The sequence below is a fragment of the Myotis lucifugus genome, unplaced genomic scaffold (assembly GCF_000147115.1).
Source record: "Myotis lucifugus unplaced genomic scaffold, Myoluc2.0 scaffold_30, whole genome shotgun sequence".
Taxonomy (NCBI): Eukaryota; Metazoa; Chordata; class Mammalia; order Chiroptera; family Vespertilionidae; genus Myotis; species Myotis lucifugus.
This window is the reverse complement of record NW_005871078.1, coordinates 2,164,160-2,191,960: the sequence shown is the minus strand read 5'-3', so window position 1 is coordinate 2,191,960 and position 27,801 is coordinate 2,164,160. Positions and strand designations below refer to the sequence as shown.

The 27,801-nt window shown below is 35.7% G+C and overlaps 1 protein-coding gene across 15 annotated transcripts in view; it reads left to right on the top strand.

Moving 5' to 3' along the window:
- Window positions 1-27,801, top strand: part of PPHLN1 (periphilin 1) — a 118,858-nt gene that overhangs the window by 72,610 nt on the left and 18,447 nt on the right. For 8 of the 15 annotated variants that reach the window (XR_002828716.1, XR_002828715.1, XR_002828714.1 and 5 more), the window contains exon 10: window positions 27,533-27,647. Coding sequence is in view for 8 of the 15 variants with exons in the window: in XM_023752280.1 (XP_023608048.1) it covers window positions 27,533-27,647 (115 nt within the window). In the remaining 7 variants the exon portion in view is untranslated. Of the gene's footprint in view, window positions 1-27,532; window positions 27,728-27,801 lie in introns of those variants that run through there. The other 7 variants (XM_023752282.1, XM_014454001.2, XM_014454006.2 and 4 more) reach the window with 1 other exon arrangement.

The following is a 27,801-nucleotide window of genomic DNA, read 5'->3' as shown; positions in this document are numbered from 1 at the left end:
CTCAGTGGATAGAGCATCAGCCTGCGGACTACAGGGTCCTGTGTTCGATTCCCGTCAAGGGTACATGCCTGGTCTGTGGGTTTGATCCCCGGTAGGGGGCGTTTAGGAGGCAGCCGATCAATGATTCTCTGTCATCATTGATGTTTCTCTCTCTCCCTCTCCCTTCCTCTCTGAAATCAATAAAAATATATTTAAATAAATAAATAAACAGCTGATTGTTCCCAGCAACTCTTACTAGCTTTTGCTCTTTCTTTGTGAACATATAATAGGATACTTTGTTTTACTTTTAAACTAAAAAGTCTAGAAGAGTAATCAAAAGTACCATCTTCCTAAAATGTTAACTAGAATTGGGAACATGGAAAAGAATCAGCTTTTAACACATGATGGATTAAAATGAAATTATTTTCAAAGAAGTGGTAACTCTATTGTTGTATATGCATGATCTAAGCATTTCATACTATGCTAGCCTTACATAATAGAAACATTCTTTGTTTTTCTTTTTTTATCAGAGCAAGTACTGAACCTCTTAAAAGTGCAGCTCTCACCACTATCTTGTCTAGACATCAAGTCTACCCTACTTTATTTAACACTCCATTATTACCAGCCACTTGTTCAGGCTTTACATATATAGATTTGGTAAAATATACTCATATAAGATTTACCTCTGAAAAAGTCTCATTCCCAAAACACATAGAAAATATATAATTTATTTTGGCCAAATTTCAAAGTATTTGAATGTTATAATTTATCACTCAGATTCTGGTCATGCTCCTACTACAGAAACTTGTTGCTGAAGTACAAGTGTAAAGTTTTCATTTTAAGGGAGTTTCATTTGAGAACTATATCATGAAGTGATTGTGTCAAATTTGAAATGTCAAATCCAAACATCTCAGCCTTTAAATGGAAAGATAAATTGTTTTATATCTGATGTAAACCTATAAATATGAAAATCGATGACTTTGTTAAGATACTATTTTTATATAAAATATAAAAATTGACAGTACGGATACCAAGTCTTATCAGAACTATACTTAAAATGCTACAAGTACCAGAAGAGGTGAGGCCATCTTGGACCTTATCCCCAGGGATGTCATTACTAAACAAAAAGGACCCAACTCAGATGTTTCCCGTGGCATAAACTCAAGTAGGAGCTTCCTTCTTTCACCTCTCCTCTTCCTCCACTGTCTACCAGTGTCAGTAAGGGTTTTCGAAACTGGTTTCAAATTACTATCCTTTGCTATTATTCAGTTCCCTTTGTAAGTTGTCAATGGTCTCTGAGTACTTTGCACGTAAGTACTGTAGTGTGGCATAGTCCAGTTAGTGTTTTAACCTCTCAGAGCCCTTTGCCTCATTTGTTAAATGGGATTAATTGCACATTCTCCCTCAGAATAAATAATTTTATGTGAAAGCCCTTTGTATGCTGAAAAACACTATTGAAGTGATTATGGTATTATGATAAGTATTACTTTTGGAATATTGACTACTTTCAGATTTCTTCTTAGGAATATTTTAAGCAAGTTTCTTATATAGATTTAACCATGAGAGGCAATTTTCTCATCATGGTCAGGGTTGGGGCTTGTCCTATTACTTCTGTTTTTGTTTTTTCTTATTTCCCCCCCCATTTATTGAAAATGAATATAAAAATAATTTTATGATGAAATATTTTGTTCATTTTGGGGGACTTTGTAGTTTTGCTTTCACATTTTCCATTTGGCTTTTTTTTTTTTAAATCTCACTGGTCCTTATCTATATTTCTAGACATAAGTACCATAAAAAAGATTTTTCTTTTTCCTTAGAATTCCCTGAGGAATTCCTAAAACATAAATTCTCATATTTTTCTCCTTTATTTCTCATCACCCATTTTTTAGATGTGATCCCTCCTATAAAATCTGCTGTCTTAATTTTATTTTTTAAAAATTGATCTCACAGAGAAGAAGGCGGGGGGGAATGAGTGAGTGATTGAGTGAGACATTAATTTTTTGTTCTACTTATTTATGCATTTGTTGGTTGCTTCTTGTATGTGCCCTGACCAAGGATTGAACTCACAACCTTCATGTATTGGGATGATGCTCTTAACAACTGAGCTACCCACCCAGGGCTGCACCTTATAGCATTTTAACTCCATTGAACTTCCTCTTGATTGATCTATTACTGTTTATGTTTTACTTTCTTGTATATTTTAATATGTTTTTATTGATTTCAGAGAGGAAGGGAGAAGGGAGAGAGATAGAAACATCAGTGATGAAATAGAACCATTGATCGGCTGCCTCCTGCACAGGAGGACCAAATTTCTCCTACTGGGGACCAAACCCACAACCTGGGCATGTGCCCTCACCTGGAACCAAACTGTGATCTCCTGGTTCATAGGTCGACATTCAGCCACTGAGCCAACTACACCAGCTGGGCCTTTCATGTATATTTTAAATCCCACAAGATATTCACAGTATTTTATGCAATTAATTTATTTGGGTTTATTTAAATATTTGCCTTTTCTGCTACTTTCTTTGCTTCTTGTGTCTCTAACTCCCATCAAGGATCCTTATCTTCTCCCTAAGAACAATGACTAACTAGGTTCTAGTGTAACCACACTATGGAATTTTACATGGTTAATAGAAGGATTTATAGAGAATTGACACAATGTTGCTACATTATTTTAGTAGTTATAACAAGTAGTGTAGGAATTTTGGAATTAGAGGATTTGGCTTGAATCCCAGTTCAGCACTTACTGTGTGTTTCTGAGAAACTTAATTTTCTGAGCTGTGCTTTTGCTTACTACTGTAATGGGGATGGTAATTTTACCCACTTAATGATAATGTTAGAATTAAGTGCGATGGATATTTAAGTTGCCTAGGACATTGACAGTAATCACAATGGCTGCTATTACTATTTTGTACTATTTTTCATGGTAGATGAAAGGTATTTAACTCTTGTGAGCTTACAAGGTGTTTGTGAGATAGCCTGGAATCCCAACTTAGAAAAAAAAGGCCCAAACTCCTACCAAGTAACTTATAAATTACACTAAAAAGCAATCTGTTCCTTTGGTAATCCTTGTGTTTTGAATTATAGTCTTTGTGAATAGATTGAAATGATAATTGATGTGATTAAAACCACGAATGAAAAAAACAACTCCTCCTGTTCCTTTCATCTAGTGATTCCCTTTAACTAGAAGTAAAATGTAAAAGGCAAAGTAAATATTAAATAACTGAAATGTGTTATCAGGGTAGTGATAATATACTGCTATATTGTTCATTTATCTGTGATGGTTGTGATTGTATTGAGGCTAGTAGGACTTGATTTTTGTACATATATTTTTTAAAGATTAATTTGCTTGGGGGAAAACTTTAAAAATATATATAACAGCAATGTTATATTTTAGGTAGGGCTTTTGCCTTTTAGTTATTATTTTATCTATACAATCCCCATGTTAGATTGATGAAAATATTTTATTTCAGGGTAAATTTGAAATAATCATATATATGGTATGTGAATTCAACTTACAAAGTTTTAAGTTTTTTTAATTTAATTTTTAAAAATTACATGTCAGCAAATATAATAGTCACTTTCTCCCCACTAAACCACTTCTTTATGTCAAATTTTTCCTGAACGTTTGCCTGAACATATACACTCCATTGTTTTTTGCTGTATATAGATTGTATTGAATTATGGTGTTTATTTCAACCTTTAGGCTATTTCTAACTTTGAAAATTATTTATCTGTTTTCATTAGCTTTACTGGCATATATACACACACACGTAGACATACATGTACACACACACTTCTTTTGAGGGTCCTCAATAATTATTCTTGCCCAGGAGCTTTGACAGTTTTATACTGCATTGATGTCTAATTATGGGTTGTATTGTTCTGCCCTGGAATTTTATTCTATTATTAGCATTGTTTATTGGCATTGTTTGAGGAGAGCTAAGAAGAAAAACCACTTGTGCTGTTTCAACACCTGTTATACTACATATGTTTTTCATCACTTTATAATTGTATCTGTGGTCCAAATGTTACAGATCAAATGAGGTCTTAGTAATAATAAAGATTTTTTAATCTAGAGATTTTAAATAGTACTCATTTATTCTGTTAAAATATTTGATCATAAGCTATTTTAGTAAAAATTCTTGGTACCACTAGGATCAAGCTTGGAGAAATGCATGTGATTCTCTCAGTAGAGGATTTATCCTTATATAAACATATTTTTCCATTACATGTTTTCTGATGTAGCACATCCTTGATTGTGATTGTGAAAGAGATCAGGGCTGTATGTAAAGCAAAAGAGTAAAATATATTAAATTAATTGGGTTTTTAATATATTTTACTGATTTTTTTACAGAGAGGAAGGGAGAGAGATAGAGAGTTAGAAACATCGATGAGAGAGAAACATCGATTCAGCTGCCTTCTGCACACTCCCCACTGGGGATGTGCCCGCAACCAAGGTCCATGCCCTTGTCCGGAATCAAACCTGGGACCCTTTAGTCCGCAGGCCGACCCTCTATCCACTGAGCCAAACTGGTTAGGGCAAATTAATTGGGTTTTTATTTGAAACCTGATGTTATGGGAGGATAGTTTGCGGCATGTATAACTTTCTAAGTTTTGTTTTATTTACTCTAAAATTTTATTTTTATTCATTGAAGTCACCAGTTACACAACCAAGTACTGTTTGCCATGAAAGCTGCACAGCCAAAAGTTAGTAACATCTTTTCCTCCTTCCCATAGCATTTGTTCACCTACAATACTACTTACTTTTCAATAGGCTGAAAGGAAGATGACCCAATTAATCATCTTTGTATCATCCTGAGTTCCTCACCTACAGTAGGCTCACAGTTAATGTTTAATAGTTCAATGAATGGAACTGGTTAGAGTGCCCAAAGCACCCTCAGTCCCATGTAGTTTGGCTCTGCCATTTTTGCTTGATTTCAGATTTACTAGAGTAAATCTTCAAGAATCTTTTCCTTCAAGGAATTAGGAAGTAAAGGAAGAAGCAGAACCATCTTATTCATTTGGTTGCAAATATACAGCCAGATTTTTATGGTTTTCAGAGTCTACAAGAGAGGATTTCTTATAAATTTACCACATATGACTAAAATATATCTTGAGATTGATCTTAAAATTATTGTGGTGTAGCCCCAACCGGTTTGGCTCAGTGGATAGAGCATCAGCCTGCAGACTCAAGGGTCCCAGGTTCGATTCCGGTCAAGGGCATGTACTTTGGTTGCGGGCACATCCCCAGTAGGGGGTGTGCAGGAGGCAGCTGATTGATGTTTCTCTCTCATCGATGTTTCTAACTCTCTATCCCTCTTTCTTCCTCTCTGTAAAAAATCAATAAAATATATTTAAAAAAAATTTATTTTGGTGTAAAAAATTGGATCCTTATGACAATCTATGAAGGGGCAAGGAAGAGGTTACTTTTAATTTAAAATTTATTTACTTTTAATGTGCAGTTTCACTATAATGTATCTAGATATGGATTGTTTTTAAATTTCCTTGTTTAAGATAATTTATGCTATCTGAGAATTTATAATTTTCATTAGAGTTAGGAAATTATAAAGTATGATTTCTTTGAATTTTGATTATTCCCTATTCTAACTTTGGTAGTAACATGGGTAGTTTTTTTCATATATCTTAAACTTTTTTTCTTTTATCTTTATTACCTTTTTAAATCTGAAATTATGGCCATAGTCAGTTTGGCTCAGTGGATAGAGCGTTGGCCTGGAGGCCGAAGGGTCCCAGGTTCCATTCCGGTCAAGGGCACATGCCTGGGTTGTGGGCTCAATCCCCAGTAGGGGGCGTGCAGGAGGTAGCTAATCAGTGATTCTCTCTTATCATTGTTGTTTCTATCTCTCTCTCCTCCTTCCTCTCTAAAATCAATAAAAATATTTTTTAAAAAACCTGAAATTATGAATATTTGTTTAGGAATCTATGTCTTATTTTAGTTGTCTCTAATTTGCTGTTTAACCTATTCATTGACTTCTTAATTTCAGTTGTATTTTCCACTTTTAGAAGTTCAGTTTGTAAAATTGATCAAATTGGTTTTCTTTTAAAATGTCTAGAATTAGATTTATTGCTCATGTTTTTATTTTCTCAGTCCTTAAAACATTTTCTATCATGGATCATTTCTGTATCTAAAGTCTCAAAGCTTTAATCCAGTTTGCTGTTTCTGCTGACTCTTGCTCACAGAAACATGTGCCCTCATATAATTTGTATTTTGGAGTTGTAAACTTATATTTAGAAATTCGGATGCATATTGAAGGTAGACCTGTGCTAATAATAAATTCTTAGAGGAAACGGCACCTCTTCCTTGGAGCCCAGATTAAGACAGAGAAGGTCACCTGTCATTTTCTTTTACTGACCGGTGATTTTTGTTTGGTTTCTTTTTTCTAGTTCATCCTCTCACAAAATTTTAGCTTTCTGTAGAGGCCTCGTACCTTGACTGGGCCAGAGGTCATGTCTCCCATTCCCCACCAGGCTCCAAGTTCCAGGTTCTTTGGGGCAGCCATGGCCCACGATGTTAACTTATCACACTGGTTTCTTGCTACTGCTTCTTCATTTATGACTGTTGATAATTCCTCCTACTTTAAGAGCTTAGTTATGCTTTTAAAAGAATGTGTTTCTAAGTTTTTTTGAGACAGGAGAGTTTTCTGGAAAATAACAGTGTATTGTTTTGCCCTGTCTTCATTTTATGTATTTAAAAAGCTCAATTGACCTGTTCATGGTTATGCTAGAAATGTGACTACTACTATTTATTACTAGGGGCCCAGTGCATGAATTGGTACATGGGTGGGGTCCAGCCAGCCCGCCCCTATGGGGGCACATTGGGCTGGGCTGGCGGGGGGGAGGGGCCGTGGGTGGATGGCTGGCCAGCCCTGCCCCCGATCGGGGTGTTGGAGGCCGATCAGGGGCCGGCCGGCCGGCTGGGGTGGGGGGTGATCGGGGCCTGGATCAGGCTGGTTGGCTGCTGCAGTGTGCATCATAGCCACCAGTTGTTCTAGTTGTTCCGCCGTTCCGGTCGCTGGGCTTTTATATAGATATTAGGCTTATTGTTCTTGAAACTGAGATTTTTAAAAATTAGTTTTAGCCCTGCTGGTGTTGCTTAGTGGTTGGAGCATGGGCTCCAGGCACTGAAGGACTGAAGGGTCTTGGGTTCGATTCCCGGTCAGGGGGCATGTACCTGGGTTGCCAGTTCATTCGTTCATTCCTGGCCTGCTTGGGGTGCATGTGGGAGGCAACCGATCAATGTGCTCACATCAATGTTTCCCTCCCTTCCTCCCTTCCTCCCTCCCTCCCTCCCTCCCTCCCTCCCTCCCTTCTACTGTCTCTAAAAATCAATGGAAAAAATATCCTTGGGTGAGGATTAACAAAGCTCAATTGACCTGTTCAAGTTTATACCAGACCGGTGATACATATGTTTCAGTTGGGAGAACTAAAGAGGCTTCAGTTCGGAAGTGACATTTGCTTGGATCCTTAATAAAATTCAGGTAGGAGTCTCCTAGGTAGAGTAGGAGATAAAAGATTATAGATGGGGTGAATGACGTACATAAGATTGCAAATAGGGAATTAAAGGGAATAATCAACAATTACAAGTACTTTAGTTTGGTTAAAACCATATCTTTCATGGGTATTTTTAAATCTCTCCCCCATACCCTCATTCCTCAACCCTACTCCCCAGTCACAACATTTATTACTATGACTTAATAGAGTAGATGTTGGTAAAATTGTAATTATTGTGGTGTAATAGAAGGATCTTGAGTAGTCTTGATTTGGTAGGAAGACTTGGGAAGTATTCTGTTTTAACATCCGTGTCCTGCAGTTCAATGCTGCCATTAATCAACCAAAGTTAGTGCAGACCCCACAAGTTAAAGGTCCCCAACAAGACTGCCTTTACTTCAGACATCTGCTGCACTTTGGGGGTCCCTGGGCCACCTGCATTCTGACCCACTGGATACAAGTTTTGGCATTCCCATGACTCCCAATAGGTCTGAACAACTGACAGTATTCAGGAAAGTGCTATACTTAAGATTATAGTTTTATTATAAAGGATACAAATCAGGAAGGAAATCCTCTGTTTTAATCCCAACAGGTATATGGCAGTTCAGTTCTGGCATTAACCACTCGAGTTAGTGCATGCAAATCTCACCAGTTAAGTACAGTCCCCAAGTAGTACATGAGAAACTAAGGTAGTGTGAGAAAAGGATGTGATTATAGATTATAATTTACAGAAAGTTGTTGGTAGAGAAAAGACAGTAGATAGCAAGCCGATCAGGGGCCGGCCGGCTGGGGTGGGGGGTGATCAGGGCCTGAATCAGGCTGGTTGGGATAGTTTTCTGAGGATATGTGGATTAGAGCCAGATTGTTGAAAATTTAAATGCTAGATTAGAAGAGTGAATTAAGCTGATAGGCAGTATGGTTTCTGGATGAATTTCAAATACAGGAGAATTAGGATCAGGATTTTTTTTTTTTAAAGATTAGTTTGGTTGTACAAAAATGTTTGGCTACACTTTAGATGAAGGATGAGAGCCTGAAATAGGCTGGTGGAGTCAGAAATAGAGAACAAGTACATTCAAGTGTGTGGCAGGAGAAGAAATAAAACCCAAGACCTATTTGCTTATTTTTGACCACTTGTGAAAGGTAAGGGTTATTTGACAGAGACTGAAGATAAAAACAGATGAAATAATTGATGAAGCAAGAAGGCTATCAGTAGCACAGATAGAGGGAATAACCTTCAAAATTTAGAGAAACCTTTTTCTGGGACTAGGGCAAAGTAGAATAAAGTGGCAGCATTTTTGAGGTAGAGAAGAGATAAGTTAGGGTGAGAGGCAGTTTTGCTAAAAGTAAGGGGAAATGGGATAGGGAGGGGCGAGTCCTATCAGCATGGAAAGGGCTTAGAATGCCCCAGATGCTGTATGTTGATATGGAGTAACAAGAGAGATTAAGGAGGTCATGGGGGATCAAATAATTGCAGTTTTGGACTTTTTCCAACCATTCACAGCAGCATCCATTGAGTAAGGGTAGAAAAGGCAAACCAGGTTGTTTATCCATAGTTGACCAAGGAAGAACACCTTAAATGTTACTAAATAAGCAAAAAATGCTCACCCATAAGACAGAGAAGGTGATGATTTTATTCGGGGGGAAAATTAATGACAAACTTACTCTCTTTTGTCTTTCATTCAGTTACTTGCGTGCCAGGAAGTTTGACCAGTTCTGTTGCCCAGGTTTTTGAGCAGCTACATATTGTGCAGTTCAGAATTAAAGAGGCAAATGATACAAATTAAACTTGTATCCATAACTCAGCATTGCTATTGATCATGATGCATTTAAAAGGGGGGGGGGCTCTATTTTTTAGTGTTTTTAAAATGTCTTTTTAAAAACTAAGGCAGGAAATGGCCAAATATATTTAAGAATTTTCCACTTAAAAGGAACAATCAATAGTATTTTTAAACAAAGGTGTGTTTCAGTCCTGTAGAATGCTTTGAATCTAGATCTTCCTAGCCAAATGGAATGTTGTTATGATTATTTCCTGACTTCTAAACCTGTTAAATGGTTTCTTTGCTCAAAACCCTCCAGTGGCTTCCCATTATATTTAGAATAAAAACCCGAAGTTTTTTACTGTTGTTATAGAGACCTGCTGATCGTGTCAACCACCTTTCCCTCCAAATATCTTTCATAGTATCCTCGTGGTTCACTGTGCTGCAGTCAAACCGGCCTCTCAGTAGAACATGCTTTCTCCCCTTCTTGGTGGCCTTGTTGATGCTGTTCTTTCTGCCTAGAATTCTCTCTCTGCTTTCTCCTCACCTCTCAGACCCCTGCTTAAATGTTACCCTAAAACATTTCCGTATCACTCTGACCAATCAAAGTGAAGTTCCTTCATCACTGAACCTACTTTATTTACTTTGTAACACTTATTGCAATTATACATTTATGTGTTTTCATACATTTTATTGTCTTTCTACACATAAAAAAAGAAAGCTTCCTGAGGATAGGGACTATATGTTTTCTTGTTTACCACTTGTACAGAGCTGGTCCATAGCGGGTCCCCAAATATTTGTTGACTAGTAGGCCCTCAAGTGTTTAAGTGAATGGTTCCTGAGTATTAAATACTTTATGTTTGTTCTATCACATAATCCTCGCAAAAGCCCTGTGAGCTAAGGTACTGTTACAATCCCCACATTGCAAGTAAGGCAAGTGGGGCTTACAGAGTTATGTAATGTGCCCAGGGTCACACAATAGCCCAGACCTCGGGGCTCCATGACCATAAAATCCATTATCTCTATTAAACAAAGTAAAACTGGATATTTAAAATGCTTATGAGCCTACCTTTCTATAGGAGTTGTGTCTCTGGGAAATTTTTTAAATGGTTGAAGGCAAAAGGGTTTTATTTGAAGTTTTGAAGATTGAATTAGATTTAAATTACATTTTCTTGTTCAGTATAAATGAGAAGTTGCTTCTTTTGTAGGAAGAAAGTAAGAAATTACATCTGTGGTAATTTTTTACATTTTCTCCTTTCTTTTTTGACATACCTGTGGATATGAGTGGCTCATTCTTCAAGGTCATAAGAGTTGAATTTTATTGTGCAAAGGACTTGAATTTATAGCTTTTACTGTATAATTATATTCAGATATAATCGAAGGCTAAGAAAACATGGTTTAATCTGACTTCTATGTGGATAATTTTGAGTGTGTTCAGTATATGAGGAGAATGATTTCAGAGAGGAAGGGAGAAGGAGAGAGAGAGAGAGAGAGAGAGAGAGAGAGAGAGAGAGAGAGAGAGAGAAAGAAAGAAACATCGATATGAAAGAGAAACATCAATTGGTTGCCTTCCATATGTGCTCTGACCGGGAATTTTTCAGTGCACGGGGCAACACTCCAACCAACTGAGCCACACCAGTCAGGGCCAGAATTTGACTTTTAAAGTTGTATTTTGGTTGTTCAAATTTAATGTGGCTTTTGTCTCTAAAGCTGAAATAACTGCCATTAAATAAAATAGAATGCAAAATGCAGCTGCTACACAATTGAGCTACTACATCAGATAAATACTGGCTCTAATCACGGGATGAGATTTAGTGTTTGGGGAAAGTTTTTACAGCTTTCCTGTCACACTTACACAATGGAGACAGAGGCAGAACTGGAAAAATTTATCTTGTTTTATATGCAATACATTTACCTTTTAATTATTTCATCTTAGTGTATAGTTATTTTGATTTCTTAAATAGTGACATCTTGAATGGTACCATTTCTGGATGAGTTTTGTTTGGAGTTTGGGTTTGCTTGGTGTGAGAGTGTGTGTGTGTGTGTGTGTGGTTTTTGTTTTTTGCAAAAGATGATACATATTTTTTTTGACATTTTAAGACTTGTCTCTCTGTATAGTAGTCTTGAAAAAATTATTTTGTCCCTTGGTGTTCAGTTTTAGTAGTGAAAACTCTATGAATGTACAGCGAAGTAACGTGCTTCTAACTGAATTTTATTTTCTTCCTACAATATGATTGTCTTCCGGGGAGTGGGGTGGGGGGGCGGACTTTAGACCAAATCTTTTTGATTCTGGTTAGAAGATTGGATTCCCACAGAATAGTAGAGTGTTGTCGATCTGTGCAGCGGGAATTGAGTATTTTAACCCAAGATGTGGTCTGTATATTAGATCAAGGATCACTTTACAAAACCTACAGAAAAAACATTTTACTAAGCAAACCATCAGCAAGATTCTGTGAATAACTTTGTACAAGAAAGTTTTATTTGTCAAAAAAAATTCTGAACCAAGATCTTTAGATTTTAAATACTTTAAAAGTTGAGGTGACTTTATATTTAAAAATAAAAAAATTATACTTTTCAAGGTATTGTGTTTTAAGGCTTTTCACTATTTTTAAATGACTTTATAATATAAGCTTTCTTGCCTGCTTGATTTGAGAACATTACTTTGTTTTACTTCACTTTCCTTGTAATGCTAAATCAAGTAAAAATTTAATTATGACCTTTACTTGATAAAGGAACAATATTTATTGACAGTCCTGTGAACAAATTTATTTATTAATTTAAAATAATTTGCATATGGGATCAATTGGGTAGGATGGCTAAAATTATCTAATTAAAGTTTGAGCCAAGGCCAGAATATATGATTTTAAGCTTTTAAGTTAATCAGAGATAATTAAAGATCCATTTTGTTCCCAGCCTTATACTTAATGGGAGACGGTTACAAAGGAAGCAAAAGAAATTGTGTTTGCCCTCAGTATAATGAAAGAGGGAGACAGAAAGAAACATATATTTGTTAAATATTTAAAGTAACACAGAAAAAATGATCTAGAACAAGTTTGTACAAGATATCTTGTACAAAATTTGAAGCAATTTAAGTAGTAGAAAAGCATGTAAGGGAATTCAGATGATATATGAGAACAGGTAAAATGCTAAAAAATATATGGTGGATGGCATTTTGTTGGGTGATAAGATTTTAGTAGTTCAGATTTTGTTGAAGAATTTAATTAGATCAGATGTTGGAAGGCAGAGCAGCAGTGTTCTCTGAAAAGGGGTTTCCATCTTTAGGATGATGGCATCTGTGAGTAGGGCAGTTTAGAATAAAAAAACTAGAAGCTGAACAATTAGAAACGGTGTATTGTTAGGTCCACACCAGCATCGTGACTATAGGAATAACAATAAGGAGGTATACAACGGAGTCAGATTCCAGACTGTGATGCCTCTCAAAGCATGGAAACAGTCCCTTTTAAAAGTAGAATAATTTAGCAATTAATATTTACAAATGATGTCATGTTTGCCCAGGAAATAAGTCCTAACCATAAATATTACTTTCTGGACTTTTAAATACTGTAACACGAAGCACACTGAACTCTCAGAGAATGAAGCCACATTTTGATATTTGTGCTTTTTATTGTCATAGGATACTGAAAATATATATGAGGAGAGGAATGGTTTAATGCGTTTTTCCAGGATGTGTTTATATGAAAAAATTCTGTCTATGTTGTATCTACGTGAGCACATGATAATTTTGCACGAAGTAAGGTTAAAGGGGAAGCCACAGTCTACTGTTTTTTTTGGCTCTTGTAGTAAGGTGGTCGGCCCTTTGACCCTTATTTTATCTGAACCATTTCAATATCCAGTGCTGCTAATCCAAACAAAGATTTTTTTCCTGCTTTTTTCTTTTATTCTTTCCTAAAATATCCCATCAGTCTAGTCTTAGTGATTTTGTCAACAAAAATAATCAGTAATTTAAAAGTATATACTTTTAAACCAGTAAGTCAAATTTTAAAACACCATTATAATGAATGTACAACATATTGAAAATACATATGCTAAGTTTCATTATACTTTCAGGATTCCAGTAGAATTCATATTACATCATTTTTTGCCCTTATTTCAAATAAATAGAAATACAGTATTCAGTAATATCAGCTTACCCCAAATCACCTGCAAACATTACCAAAAAATTTAATTTGACTGGATTCCTGTCTCAAATCCTTGGCTGTAGCTAAATTCTATTTTCAAATGGGCTTTTTGAGGACCAGATTTAGATCTTTATTTACTAAAATTTACTAATACCGTCCTTGTGACCAGCACCCAGTGCTTATGTTGAGAATGAAATGGAAGTAGCAGCATAGCTGATTGTGCTTCTAGCATGTGTCTGTTTATTTGTGTGCACAGTATTGTTATAAGTATTTTTCAGGTTCTTGGAAGGAACTTCAGCATTATTTGAGACTTCATTAATAGTTTTATTTGTGATGTTAAGTGGACATCACATTCATTTAGAATTCAGTGGTTCTCAACCTTCTGGCCCTTTAAATACAGTTCCTCATGTTGTGACCCAACCATAAAATTATTTTCGTTGCTACTTCATAACTGTAATGTTGCTACTGTTATGAATCGTAATGTAAATGATATGCAGGATGGTCTTAGGCGACCCCTGTGAAAGGGTCGTTTGACCGCCAAAGCGGTCGTGACCCACAGGTTGAGAACTGCTGATTTAGATTGTATATCAATTGCTCTATATACTTTGCTTTTCAAAATACAGACTAGAGCTCAGCTGGCGTGGCTCAGTGGTTGAGTGTTGACCTATGAACCAGGAGGTCACAGTTTGATTTCCGATCAGGGCACATGCCCAGGTTGTGGGCTCGATCCCTCCCATGGGGGCAGGGGGCGGGGAGGGGGCAGGTATGCAGGAGACAGCCGATCAATGATTCTCTCTTATGATTAATGTTTCAATCTCTCTCTCCCTCTCCCTTTTTCTTAATAAAAATATATTTTTGAAAAAAAGCATAGACTAGAAAAATATTTGCAGGTAGGCCTTGAAAATATGTTTTCATTCATATGTAATGGAATTTATGGACTTTCCCCAGTGTATATAATACCTTCAGAGATAAAAGTAAAATAATGAATTATTTTAAATATTAATTAATTTTAACCTACTTTTAATATACCTGATACTGCAGTTCCTATTTTTAAAATAAAGTTGGGCTATTTGTGTTAGTTATTAATACTACCTTTCTTCTGGGAAGAAAAAACACATCCTAGAAGTATTCAGAGTGGTATTATATGTTATCTGTTTGAAAAGCCTCGCTCTGGTAGAAGTATGATTAAGTAAACTGATAATATTCTGTTTCTTACATTTGCATATGATGAGCTGAAAACAGATACATTGCTTTATTTTTTTTTTTTCAGTAAAAGTAACAAAAGCTGTATTTTCAGTGGGAATTTGAAAGATTGGTAATTGTTTAGCTTTCACCATGTAAAAGTATAGCCTCCCTCCAACTGTGTTGGATAAAGCCTGTGAAGCATCTGTGATGGGTTTGCAATTGCATTGAAGAGAAAATAGATTCATACCATCACCTTGGCATTCCTGCCAGTGTGGAAGCACTGCTGACAAGCAGATATGCTGCAGCGCAGGTGTGATGGCACAGGTCTCTGCTGCTCCCAGGAGGCCAGATAAGATTCACATATCAGGCTATTAACCAAAAGTTCCTTTTGGTTTCCAGTTATAAAACCCACTCAAACTACCGTTAGCAAGTAAAAGGAAAATATTGAAAGCTTATGAAATACAGACAGAAACCAGGTTTAGAGCCAGGAACTGGAAGGCCATTGGGCAGTTTCCCTTCTTCCCTTCTTTCTCCCCATGCCTCCCTACCCAACCGCCATCCATTTTTCCCATATTGCTTGGCAATGTCAGCGTCATACACCCAATTTATACTGTTGTGAACCCTGGAATTCATCTTCCTCACCAAAATCCCTTAAATTCTATCTTCTATAAATACATAGTTTTCAGTATTTCTGAATTAAATTCTATCTTCTATATATACATAATATAAATATACCTGACAGAGAGGCTTCTCGAGATGTGGGGTGGGGGTGGGAAGAGACAACTAAGTAGAAACTGCAGAAGCTGCTCTATATTGGAGTTATAATTAATCATGCCCATCATTAGTGTTTTCTGCCCTTTCCCTGGCACCTTTGGGTTCAGTTACCTCTTAACAACCCCCACTGCCATCACCTTTACTAAAAAAGAGACTATAGCAAACATTTTAAGTCTCTCATAACTATTGCATTAACAAGAACTTCATGTTGAGCTGAAAATTCACAATACCTTGAATACTGTAACAGAAATGAAAGGTTTTCTAAACTTTAGTACATACAAAATATTTAAATTGTCCAAAATCACACAAAAACAGAGAAAAAGAAAAAGTAGCACAACAGCACATGTGTGCTGAAACCATAACTTAATTTGTCAGAATGAGACATGGAGAAATTTCATAGTGGGAAAAGTGATTTCCCCTAAAATCACCTAGATAATACAGATTTTAATGACGAAAGGAATGGTATAATAGAGTGAATGTCCCCGGTTCATTGAATCACCTGGCAAAAAAAGGCTAAAGATCTATCTTCCCCTGCAGAACAGATTGAAAATGTCACATTTCAACCATAAAGTGCTCTTTAATCATCCCAGCATATGAGTTTATAAAACAGTAGTACTTTTCCGAGCATGGTAAAGATGGCTGATCTTACCTGTTTGTTTTTCATAAATTTATCTCAGTGACATCCCTGAAGCTGTCTGGAAAAATAATCCAAGTTTCAGATTTCACTAGGGACATGACTTAAAGTATTAACCATGAAGGACACGCACACATAATGTTTCATGATAGTTAGGAATCATGATCAGCTGATCTGCCTTCCAGGCCCCTCCAAGCCACTTGCTGTATACCCTCTTCAAAACCAAGCAGATTAATTTATCTTTGTCAAGGATTTAGTGTCAGTTAGGGCTTTATTTAGGTTTTGGATTTATGTAATTCCCCTGAGTTATTGCAGCAGTATGGTAAGAGATAGATTAGAAACCTAGGCTGGGAATGTTAGTCATACTTCTTAAAACTAACTCCCTTTACTCTCTCTGATTCATTATTTTTATAAAATGAAGATAGCAATTTCAGAGTACTTGTGAGGATTCCTGGTACATAAAAGAATGTGAAAGCTTACATGAAAATATTGTTAGTGACAATGTTGCTTAAATGCCAATAATTTCAAAATGTTACTTTCTTTAAACAAACAATAGCCCTTTAAAATTGTAACCCATCACCATTTCTAGCTATAAAGACTTTTGCCTAGGTAGGGTTCCTCTCCATTTTCCTCGAATTCTTCTTTCCTTTCTTTGGCCTTAGTCAATTTAAAACATGACTTTTTTTGTACAGCCAGGACTTTGTAATTTTTTTATTTTTAATGTTAAATCATTTGAGGACTGGACTACCTCATAAGCAATTTAAAATGTATTACTTTCTAAAAAGATTTATTTGGAACTAATCGTAAAATACATTTTTTGGATAATTATAACTTTAAACTGTATATTGTTTTCTTCTTTTACTTGTATACGCCTTAGCTTCATTTAATTTCTCACACAATATAATAATTTCTTTTATAACAATTAGCTATATGTAAAATAATCAGTTTAAATATTACATATACCTTTTAAAATTGATTTTTTAAATCAATTGAAATACATTCTAAGTGACAGCTATCTTTTAAGAAGCTGACTTGCCATTTTAACCTGTGATCTTCATTGTGATGGATGTTTTAGACATTAACTTGGGAAAATGTCTAAATTAAGCCTTTGCCTCCCTAACTTTATTAAAGAATTTATATTGTTCTCAGACATGAAATTAAAAGCCACGTGAAAAATTTTGTAATTTTACAAAATATTTATTGTTAACCACTTTTTCAGCAATTAGAATTTTTAAACCTATTTTATAATGTACTTAATTATCATTAGTCTTCATTATGAATATTTTTCTTTATATTTAGCCTTTTCATATGTTTTGAATCTTAGAAGTGATTTTTTTTTTCCAAACCAGTAACAGATTTGAAGGGGATATTGAGTAATGAATACAATTACTTTTCTTGTAATCAATAATCTCCAGTGGTTTATTGTTTGATGAATAAGGAAAAAATGTTTACAGTGTAACATAAGTTATTTTAAGTCCAAGGAGAAATTAAACCATAAGTCTAACTATAAGTTATTTGAAGTCCAACCTGTTTATATCTATCTCCATTTTGATTTTGGTCTGTCCATTAGCTATCTTTTCTAAAACTTTCTTTTATTCATTTTTAAACATACTACGCTTTTTTGTTTGCAAGCTTCTGAGTTGCTTGGAACATTCTCAGTGCTTTTAATCCTTTCCCATCCCACCCATTATCTTTTCTTTGGAATTATTATTAATAATTATGTATTAGGAATTATTATTAATACTTTTTATTTCTCTCATGGCACTTACTGTATTCTACCTTGTCTTATGGTTATCTTAAATGTATCACTCTTTTTACTGGAACCTAATTTCCTTGAGCAGGATGTGCTACATTGCTGACGAAATCCAGTGCCTTGCACATGTGAGTTCTAGTTGTCTGGTGGGCACATTTGCCTTTCGTTCAAATGTATATCTGCGCTTGCAGATTCATTAATATCTATAACTAGAGGCCCAGTGCAGGAATTTGTGCACCAGTGGGGTCCCTTGGCCTGGCCTGCGGGATTGGGTCAAAACCGGCTCTCCGACAACCCCCAAGCGGTACCAGATTGCAAGAGGGTGCAGGCCAGGCCGAGGGACCCTACTGATGCACAGTCAGGGCTGGGGAGGGATGCAGGAGATTGGCCAGTCGGGGAGGGGCTGCGGGAGGGCTCTAAGGCATGTCTGGCCCGTCTCACTCAGTCCTGATCGGCCGGACCCCAGCAGCAAGCTAACCTACCAGTCAGAGCATCTGCCCCCTGGTGGTCAGTGTACATCATAGCGACTGGTTGACCAGTCGATTGTCTGCCCCCTGGTGGTCAGTGCATGTCATAGAGAGCGGTTGAGCAGCCTTAGCATATCATTAGCATATTCCACTTTGATTGGTTGAATGGATGACCAGACACTTAGCATATTAGGCTTTTATTATATAGGATAATATTTGTAATTCTCAGTCCACATTGAGAAAACGCAAAGTTCATCATCCAGGGTCTAAGCAAAACAGAGCCATTTTCATTTGTAAGCTGAGATGATCAGACAAATATACCCCACCATTGCGCCTGATTTTACTTTACTAGTACATCTCTCCCCTTAAAATTTTATTATGAAAATTTTCAAACATGAGAAATTATACAATGCACATCCATATAGTCCCTTGGATTCTTTAACATTTTCGTTTTTTTGTCATATATCTGTTCCTGTATTCATCCATTAATTCATCTTGTTTTTGATGCATATTAAAGTATATTGCGAATTTCATTACACTTTGTTTCTAATGCAGCATGTATGCCAGTGATGGTGAACCTATGACACGCGTGTCAGAGGTGACACGCAAACTCATTTTTTTGGTTGATTTTTCTTTGTTAAATGGCATTTAAATATATAAAATAAATATAAAAAATATAAATCTTTGTTTTACTATGGTTGCAAATATCAAAAAATTTCTGTATGTGACATGGCACCAGAGTTAAGTTAGGGTTTTTCAAAATGCTGACACGCCAAGCTCAAAAGGTTCGCCATCACTGATATATGCCATTAACTAGAGATTAATATTTGTGACTTTCTTCTTTTTTTAAAGAAATAAAATATTACAGATATAGATAAAACCCTTTTCAGATCCTTCCTGGCTCCCTTCCTTCTCAGAGCTGTCATTCTTATTCATGTTTTTGTATTTTTGTATGTATGTATCCCTAAATTAAATAAACTTTAAAAAACATACATAAATGGTATCTCTTATTTCCTTTGCAACTTTTTTCACTCAGTGTTAATTTAAGATTTGTCTAGTTCCTATATTTAATCTCTGTAGGACCTGCTTTTGGCATCAGTGAAGGATTCTGCGACTCTTTGAAATTACTTTTATTTTTGTTCATTTAGGGTATTGTGATTGAAAGAACAAGCAAGCTGGAAAGGGTAAAATGAAAATCATTTATATGTTAATCTTGGAATCCTGTAAATTTATAAGTTGATCTGTGATTATGGATGAGAATTCTATAAACATTGATTTCTATGGGGTGTGGTGTTTTTTTTTTAGCATTTATCCACTTTATCATTATCTTTGCAATTACTTTTTTATGTGGCTGTAATAACTGCACCCACATATTGAGTGTAGGCATTTGAGATCTAATCCATGTGCCCATAATGCATTTCTTAGCAACTACCAGTGGCCTTTTTAGCATCTGTGCTCTAAGAGCCAATGGGGCCGTAGCTTTGAAAAGGACATTTCAAAGATATATTTTCTATTAATATAGCACAAAGAGCAACATAGTTATAATAGCTTTGATGCCTTCTGCATTACTACAGACTCAAAATTAAAGGGTCTAAATTTGTCTCCACTATTTAACATCAGTATGCTGTCGCTTTTTACCCAACTTCATCAACACATGAGACATTATGAATGTTTCCTTGTATATTAAGTCTCTATTGGAGTTACTTATTTTAACTTACATTTTTACATGCATTTCATCAAAATATTGTAGAACATTTCAAAAATGCTATATTTCACAATGCTCCTTTAAAAGTAGTAAGCTTGCCGAAACCGGTTTGGCTCAGTGGATAGAGCGTCTGCCTGCGGACTAAAAGGTCCCAGGTTCGATTCCGGTCAAGGGCATGTACCTGGGTTGCGGGCACATCCCCAGTAGGAGATGTGCAGGAGGCAGCTGATCGATGTTTCTCTCTCATCGATGTTTCTAACTCTCTATCTCTCTCCCTTCCTCTCTGTAAAAAATCAATAAAATATATTTAAAAAAAATAAAAAAAAATAAAAGTAGTAAGCTTTTATTTCCACTTTAATGACAAAATAGTTGCAAATATATATATTATTTAACTTACCAGGTTAACACCTATCACTACATGTTCCCCTTTTTTTTCACTCCATAGTTCTTTTTAATAACAGTGCTTGATAGACTTTTCTGTGATGATGGAAATGTTTTGAAGTTGCACTGTCCAATGTGAAAGCCACTAGTACTTGACATAGGGCTAGTGTGACTGAGGAAGTGAATTTTAAATTAAATTAATTAAAATTAAAATTTAATTAGTTACTTCTGGCTAATGGCTATATTAGATAGCACCGTTCTATTATCTCCATCATCCCAATAAACTGCTCTTGCAGTTAACCAGTTACTCCTTCATATCCAAATTCAGTCAATATACTGTATTTTGTTTGTCAGTTTCTTTGATCTTTCTCTGGCATTTGACTGACTATATCCTTATTTTATAAACTTCCCTTGGCACCTGTGCTTTCATTCTTCTGGTTTTTAGTCTCCTATTGTCTCTTCTGTGGCTAATATTTATGATTTTAGATGTCTACTCTGGGCTGCCTTTTGATCTTATATTACCATTCTCTTAGAGCTGATATTTAGCTATTCATTCAACATTTACTGAGTATCTATTGTGTACAAATACTGGGGCTAGAAAGAACTTACCCCTTTCTTTAAGGAACTCCCATGGCCTCAACTGGCCTCAATGTAAAGATAACTCTTTTTCCCCAATCCCTCTCTCCCTCCCTCCTATCCTCTCTCTTCTGTTTCCTTCTTCTGAAGTCTAGACTCAATACTCAAATTCCTTTTGATGGATACCTCAATTATGTATTAGTTACTGAACTTCTCTCCCATTCCCAGTACCCTTCCCCTTGAAATGAATTAAAAATCTTCCATCCATCAGTCTGTACATTATCATATCCATATTGCGTCTTAATTACTTGTACAGTCTCTAATCTCATCTTTAACACATCATGTCATGTGCCATTCATAGTCCTCACTCTCAGGAGTCTGTAGTATCAATTGCTAATCATTCTCTCTTCCTGATACATTGAAGGGATCCTCTTCCTCCTTATAGCTCTTTTCCCATTTGCTTATTGCTAATTTATAGGTTGAGGTCTAAACTCCTTGAAAGAAAGCTCTTCATGATCTACTTTGAAGGTGAACATACCCTATGCTTTAGCTAGGCCAAATCAGCTGCCATTTCCTTTTCCTCCTTCATGTTTCCCTGGAGTGAACTTCTCATGTTTAAAGAATCAGTTCTTGAAATGGCAAATGGTGATCATCATATTGATTTTTAAATATGTATATGATTAATGTTAGCAGAAAGTGAAGGACAACTTGAGATAAAACTAAAATAAAAATAAAAGCACTATTGATAAAACAAACTAGTCTTCAATGTCAAAATTAGATGTTAAACATTAAGAAAAGAATTAGTCCTAACACCATTTTCTAATGCTCCCTTCTCTAGACAAAGTCAGAAGAGTTGTTTTTCCTGTTTCCATCATCAGCATCACTTTATACTAAATGCTTTCTGTATAGCAAGTACTATTCTGAGTGCTCTTAGTTATCTCATTTAATCCTCATAACAGCATAGTCAATTCTATTGGTACTGAATCTGAGGGCCCCGCCCCCCACCCCCCTTAAAAATTTGCTTGTGTGATTCTTTTTTTAAAATAGACCTTATTTACTAGAGCATTTTTAGGTTTATAGAAAAATTCTAAGAAAGTACAGAGAGTTCCCATATACCCCCTCTCTCCATACAGGGCTTCATCCATTAACATTTTACGTTGCTGTGATGCATTTGTTGTGATTGATGAACCAATGTTGATCCATTATTATGAACTAAAGTCCCTTGAGTTCACTCTTCGTGTCACTGAATTCTCTGGATTTTGACAAACGCAGAATGCATCTGACACAGTAGTTTCATCACCCTAAAAATGCTCTGTGCTTCACCTATGTATCCCCCCGCTTCATCCAGCAGCCACTGACCTTTTTAAGGTCTCTATAGTTTTGCCTTTTCCAGAATGTCATATAGTTGAAATCATGCATTGTGTAGCCTTTTCAGACTGGCTTCTTTCACTTAACGATAAGCATTTAAAGTTCCTCCATATATACTTGCTGGGATTTTCTAGCCTATTGATATGATGGATTCTAATAATTGATTTTCAAATGTTGAATGAGCCTTGTATATCTGGAATAAATCCTACTTGGTTGTGTTGCATAATTCTACTACATTGTTTGATTCACTATTTTTCTTGAGAATTTTTGGCCATTTACGTTTATGAGAGATACGAGAGGCCCAGTTCATGAATTCGTACACAGGTAGGGTCCCTAGGCCTGGCCTGCGATCAGGGCCAATCAAGGCTTTCCTTCCCTGGCTGCCAGATGCCAGCCGGGACCTTCCTTCATTTTGTGCCACCCCCTGTTGGTCAGCACACGTCATAGCGATTGAACTCCAGGTCTCCCAGTCAAACTCCCGAGGGGACACTTTGCATATTAGCATATATCTATACATTGGTCTTGTAATTTTCTTTCCTAATGTCTTTGTCTTATTTTGGTAATAGGGTAATGTTGGCTTCATAGAATGTTAGGAAATGTTCCCTCTGCTTCTGTTTTCTAGAAGTGATTGTGGAGAAGTAGTATAATTTCTTCCTTAAATGTTTGGTTGAATTCACCAGTGAAATCATTTAGTGCTTTTTGTTTGGGAAATTTATTAATATTGATTCAATTTCTTTCATAGATATGGGCTTATTCAGATGATTTATTTATCCTTGTCTGTGTTTTGGACACTGTGTCTTTCTAGGACTTGGTGCATTTCATATAAGCTATCAAATTAGGCAGAGAGTTATTAATATTCCTTTATTGCCCTTTTAATGTCCATGAGGTCAGTAGTGATGACCCCTATTTCAATTTTGATATTAAATAATTTGTGTCTTCTCTCTTTTTTGTCTTGGTTAGCTTGGCTAGAGGTTTATTGCTTTTTTAAAAAAATCTTTTCAAAGAATCAGCTTTAGGTTTAGTGATTTCTCTAATTTCCTGTTTTCAGTTTCATTGCTTACATTGCATTTAATTTATTCTTTTTCTTGTTTTCTAGTTTAGAATATTAACTTTATATCTTTATTTTTTCTAATGTGCATTCAATGCTATAAATTGCTAAGCTCTACTTTTACTGCATCTCACAAATTTTGATAAGTTGTATTTTCATTTAGTACAAAATATTTTTACATTTCTCTTGAGACTTTTTTGATCTCTGTGTTATTTGGAAGTGTGTTGTTTAATCTCCAAATATTTTGAAATTTTTCTACCTGTCGTTCTGTTGATTTCTAATTTAATTCCTTTATGGTTTGAGAGCATATAGTGTATGATTTCTGTTTTTTCAATTTGTTAAGGTGTGTTTTATGATTGCAGGATGTTGTCTATTCTGGTAAATATTCCATGTGAGCTTGAAAAAACCTGCAGAGCTTGAAATGGGTTTTTCTCCCAAACTACAGTGTCTGCAGGGCTGCACTTCCTCTGGAGTTGCCAGGGGAGAATTGCTTCCTTGCCTTGTCGGTTCTCTAGAGGCTGCCTCATTCCTTGGCTGGTGGCTCCTTCCTCCATCTTTAAAGCTCATCATTCCACCTCTATTTCTGTGGTCACATTTCCTTTTTTTTTCTGGCGCTCCTGCATTTCTTGTTTACATGATTTTTGTGATTACATTTTCCCCACATGGATATTCCAGGATAATCTCCCCAACTCAAAATCCTTAACATAAGCCCATCTGCAAAGCCCCTTATACCATGTAAGGCAGTGGTTCTCAGCCTTGGCCGCACATTAGAATCACCTGGGAATCTTTTAAATCCTGATTTCTGGGCTCATCCGGAAATTCTGTTTCTTTGTTATGGGGTGGGGCCACAACATTAGTAACAAAGAAACAGAATTTCCGGAGGATGAGGCCCAGAAATCAGGATTTTAAAAGATTCCCAGGTGATTCTAATGTGCAGCTAAGGTTGAGAACCACTGAATTGTAAGGTATCATCCTCATGGGTTCCAGAGTTTAGGGTCTGGACATCTTGGGTGTGGGGTAGGTGGCATTATTCAGCTTCCCGCAGTAGTGGAGTCAGGATTTGAACTCAATAAGCCTATTCATGGAACTGCTTCTCTGTTTTATCCAACTTCGATACCACCTTCAACATCTAAATGTCTCCTTTATGCTTTGTTTTAATTGTCTGTGTTTACCTTTCCAACTAAGATGGTCACAGGACATACAGCATTTGAACCAAATGGGTTCAGATCAAGGAAAATATATAGAATGATGAGGCATCAACAATAGAGAAAATAATTGTTTTTATTTGATTCCCCAGCTTTTTAAGGCTGTGTGCATGCCTCACTTTTGCAGTTAACCAGTTACCTCCTAACATTAATATAAACTAAATTATAAATTAAATATTAAGGTAAGTATATGCATACATACTCAAATTTAGTAGCCTCCTATGGCTAGTTGGCTGCTGTATTAGATAGCACAACTCTGACCTCAGACATTCCATCAGACTTCTCAGATAGCAGTGGGATGCTAATGCTAAAGAAAACTTGTCTGAAATGAAAATTCTAACAATTCATGTGGTCTTAATTTTTAGTTTCTCTATTTGTGGGATCAGAGTTGAGGCCTAAAATAATACACATTTTAGAGGTGGTTTATGTTATTACAGGTATTTTAGATATAGAACAAGCTTGCCATTGAGCTTGTTTGGCCAGATGCTCTTCTTCCAATCACCAGAAGCATAATTAATAGTAAAATGCCTTGGTAGTTTATTTTATCATACTCGTTTATTCCTAGAAGTACTGTATGAGAATTTATTAACACAGGCTACTATAATAAAGGACTGTGTGAAACCACATTTGGATAGTGTTTTTATTATACTGGCAAATTTAACTACATTTCTTTGCAGTTTATGTGAACCCCACCCAAACTTTAACCTGTTTCCCATTTTGATGAACTCCAATCAGGGGGAAAAGCAACAACAAAATAATCTTCCTGTGTGGCCTGTAGATATCAAATCTGAAGATTAGAATGCATTTCCAGCTAGGGACCATAAGCAAACAAACTCTCCTACAGATAACTACACCCTTCCTGTTTGGGACTGAGTTTACTGTGGAACAGATTTCGGAAATAGGTTTCTGACAGTTGTGAATTTTATTTATAAAATGTTGGAGGGTGTGGTTCTTCCTTTAACAAAAAACTAATTATTTCCTGTCTAATGGCCTACTAGTGTATTTGAAGCAGTCTCTTTAGAAAATTTACCCTTTAGTAGAGGGTTACATTGCTTTGGGCAGTTCTGGTTGTTCTTAACTAATGTATAATATTTGTCTATTTCAATGAATAATTCAGAAGACTTAAAATTAAAAAATAAAACATAATCTTTAAATGCTTGTATTACCTTGTCTCCAGAGTGATAGTAGTTTACAATTTAAATAAATGTATGAACACATTTTAATATGGTTTTACTTTTGATATGCACATCTGTAGCACATTTATGTTCTGTAAATATGCTAAATGAAGAGTTAGAGTTTAGGTAAAACAGCAGATTTACATTAAAGAATTTGCAGGTTAATTCACAGTGTAACATTATCCTCATCTAGTACATCTGTTATAAAGGAGCCTATAAAATTTAGGCCACCCACAAAGTGGTCTGCTGAGGCCTGTGGTTGGCATTAGAATGCTGTTATTATGTGGGCTGACTGGTTTGGTAAGGAATTTACCTCCACTAAGAATGAAACATCATGGTTCTGGCTTCCCCCCCATAGGGGCTGCATTGGCTTGACTTGGGTACTATGTGTTTGTTAGAGCAGTTAATGTGCTCTGTTGCCTTGACATCACTTATAGTATGTGAATGGTATACTGTTTTCTATGCTGGTTTATTAGAGTAGTATTATCAATTCTGGGTCATGTAAATCTTAGGATAAACTGGAATAAATGGTTGGTTTAAATAGCTGGAATTAAACTTATTATTATAAGTAAATTTCATCATTATTTAGCGAAAGTGTGTGTGGGGTGTGCACATGCACACCCTGAAATGGAGAAAGTAGTTAAGGGATTTATATATTTTAATTTCTCTGTCATCTGAAGAATTTATCCTATTAATTTTCTTGAGGTTTATGGATGGTTTTCAAGAGCAAGGACATGAATTGAATATAAGTTAGCAACCTATTAGTGAGAGTCAAAATTAAATATTCTTTAAATATTTATTTTTAAGAAATCAAACATTGCAGACATTTTAAAAATGCAGCAGCAACGACCACAGCTAGCAGTGATCATTTGAGGAGTAAACACTATCACAAGCCAAGCATTATCTCAAATTGTTTTTTTCTAAAGTTTTCTAAATGAACAAAATTCTTTTTCAGAGAATAAACATGTTATATTAATTGTTTTTGTTAAATTTAGAAAAGTCAAAATTAATTTAAATAGTTCTTTTAAAAAGGATAATTTGTATTTCACTTAATTTTCATGGAGATTTAACTATAATTTTTCTCTAAATGCATGAATAACAAAGTATGAAAAATAACATAGATATCTAAAATGTATTTTGTGACTACAAATTAAGGAAATGACATTTTCTTAACAGTATGGAGGAAACAGCAATTTTTGGACAGGAAATAACCATCTAATTGCCACCGGTAAAAATTATATATAGTAATTAAAGTAAAATATAAACACTGAGGTAGAAAATATATACACATGTACATATGTAATATGTATGGATTTATATATACACGTGTGTGCACACTGTACCTTGGTGACTGTATAGTTAAATATTTATAGCTTGGAAATTTTTTCAAGTAGTTACTTTTGGCATTCTTATAGTTGTTTGTTGTGTACTAACAGAATTTTGAATTTGTCATCTGGTCATTGTTCAAACAAATGATCAGAAGTTAGGTGCTCAGAAACTTTTTTCTTCCAAACAAGTAAATGAATAAATCCATTAATGTGCCTTACCTCGCTACTCTTTTGTTCCTAGTTCTTCTCACCTTTAGTCTGATGTCCTTTTTGTAGACTGCCTTATGCTGACAAAAGTCATGCCTAACTTCGGTAGTCAGTGATGGGGTATAGCAGTGTTTTCCTACTCATCGAAGTTGTCAGCAAACCTTAAAAATAGAGGTTTAAATGGCCTTTGGCAATTAGTGACTACTTAGGGCTGACAGAGGTTCAGTTATATTACTCTCACCCTTTTGAACTGTAGCATCATAATTCTGCCAACTGAACCAGCTCAATATTTGACTAATTATTTTCACTTTCAGCTAACCACAATGTATTTCATCTTTCTAGGTTTACCGACAAGACTGTGAAACTTTCGGGATGGTTGTGAAAATGCTGATTGAAAAAGATCCTTCATTAGAAAAGTCCATACAGTTTGCATTGAGACAGAATTTACATGAAATAGGTGAGCGGTGTGTGGGAAGAACTCAAGCATTTCATTGCAGAGGATGACGCCTCTAGCCAAGATTTTTGGAGAGCCTTTTTTAAAAAACTTGCTCAGGCCAAAAAAAAGAAAAAAAAAAAAGGGGACCCGATAAGCCCCTCCCCCCCCCACTGGG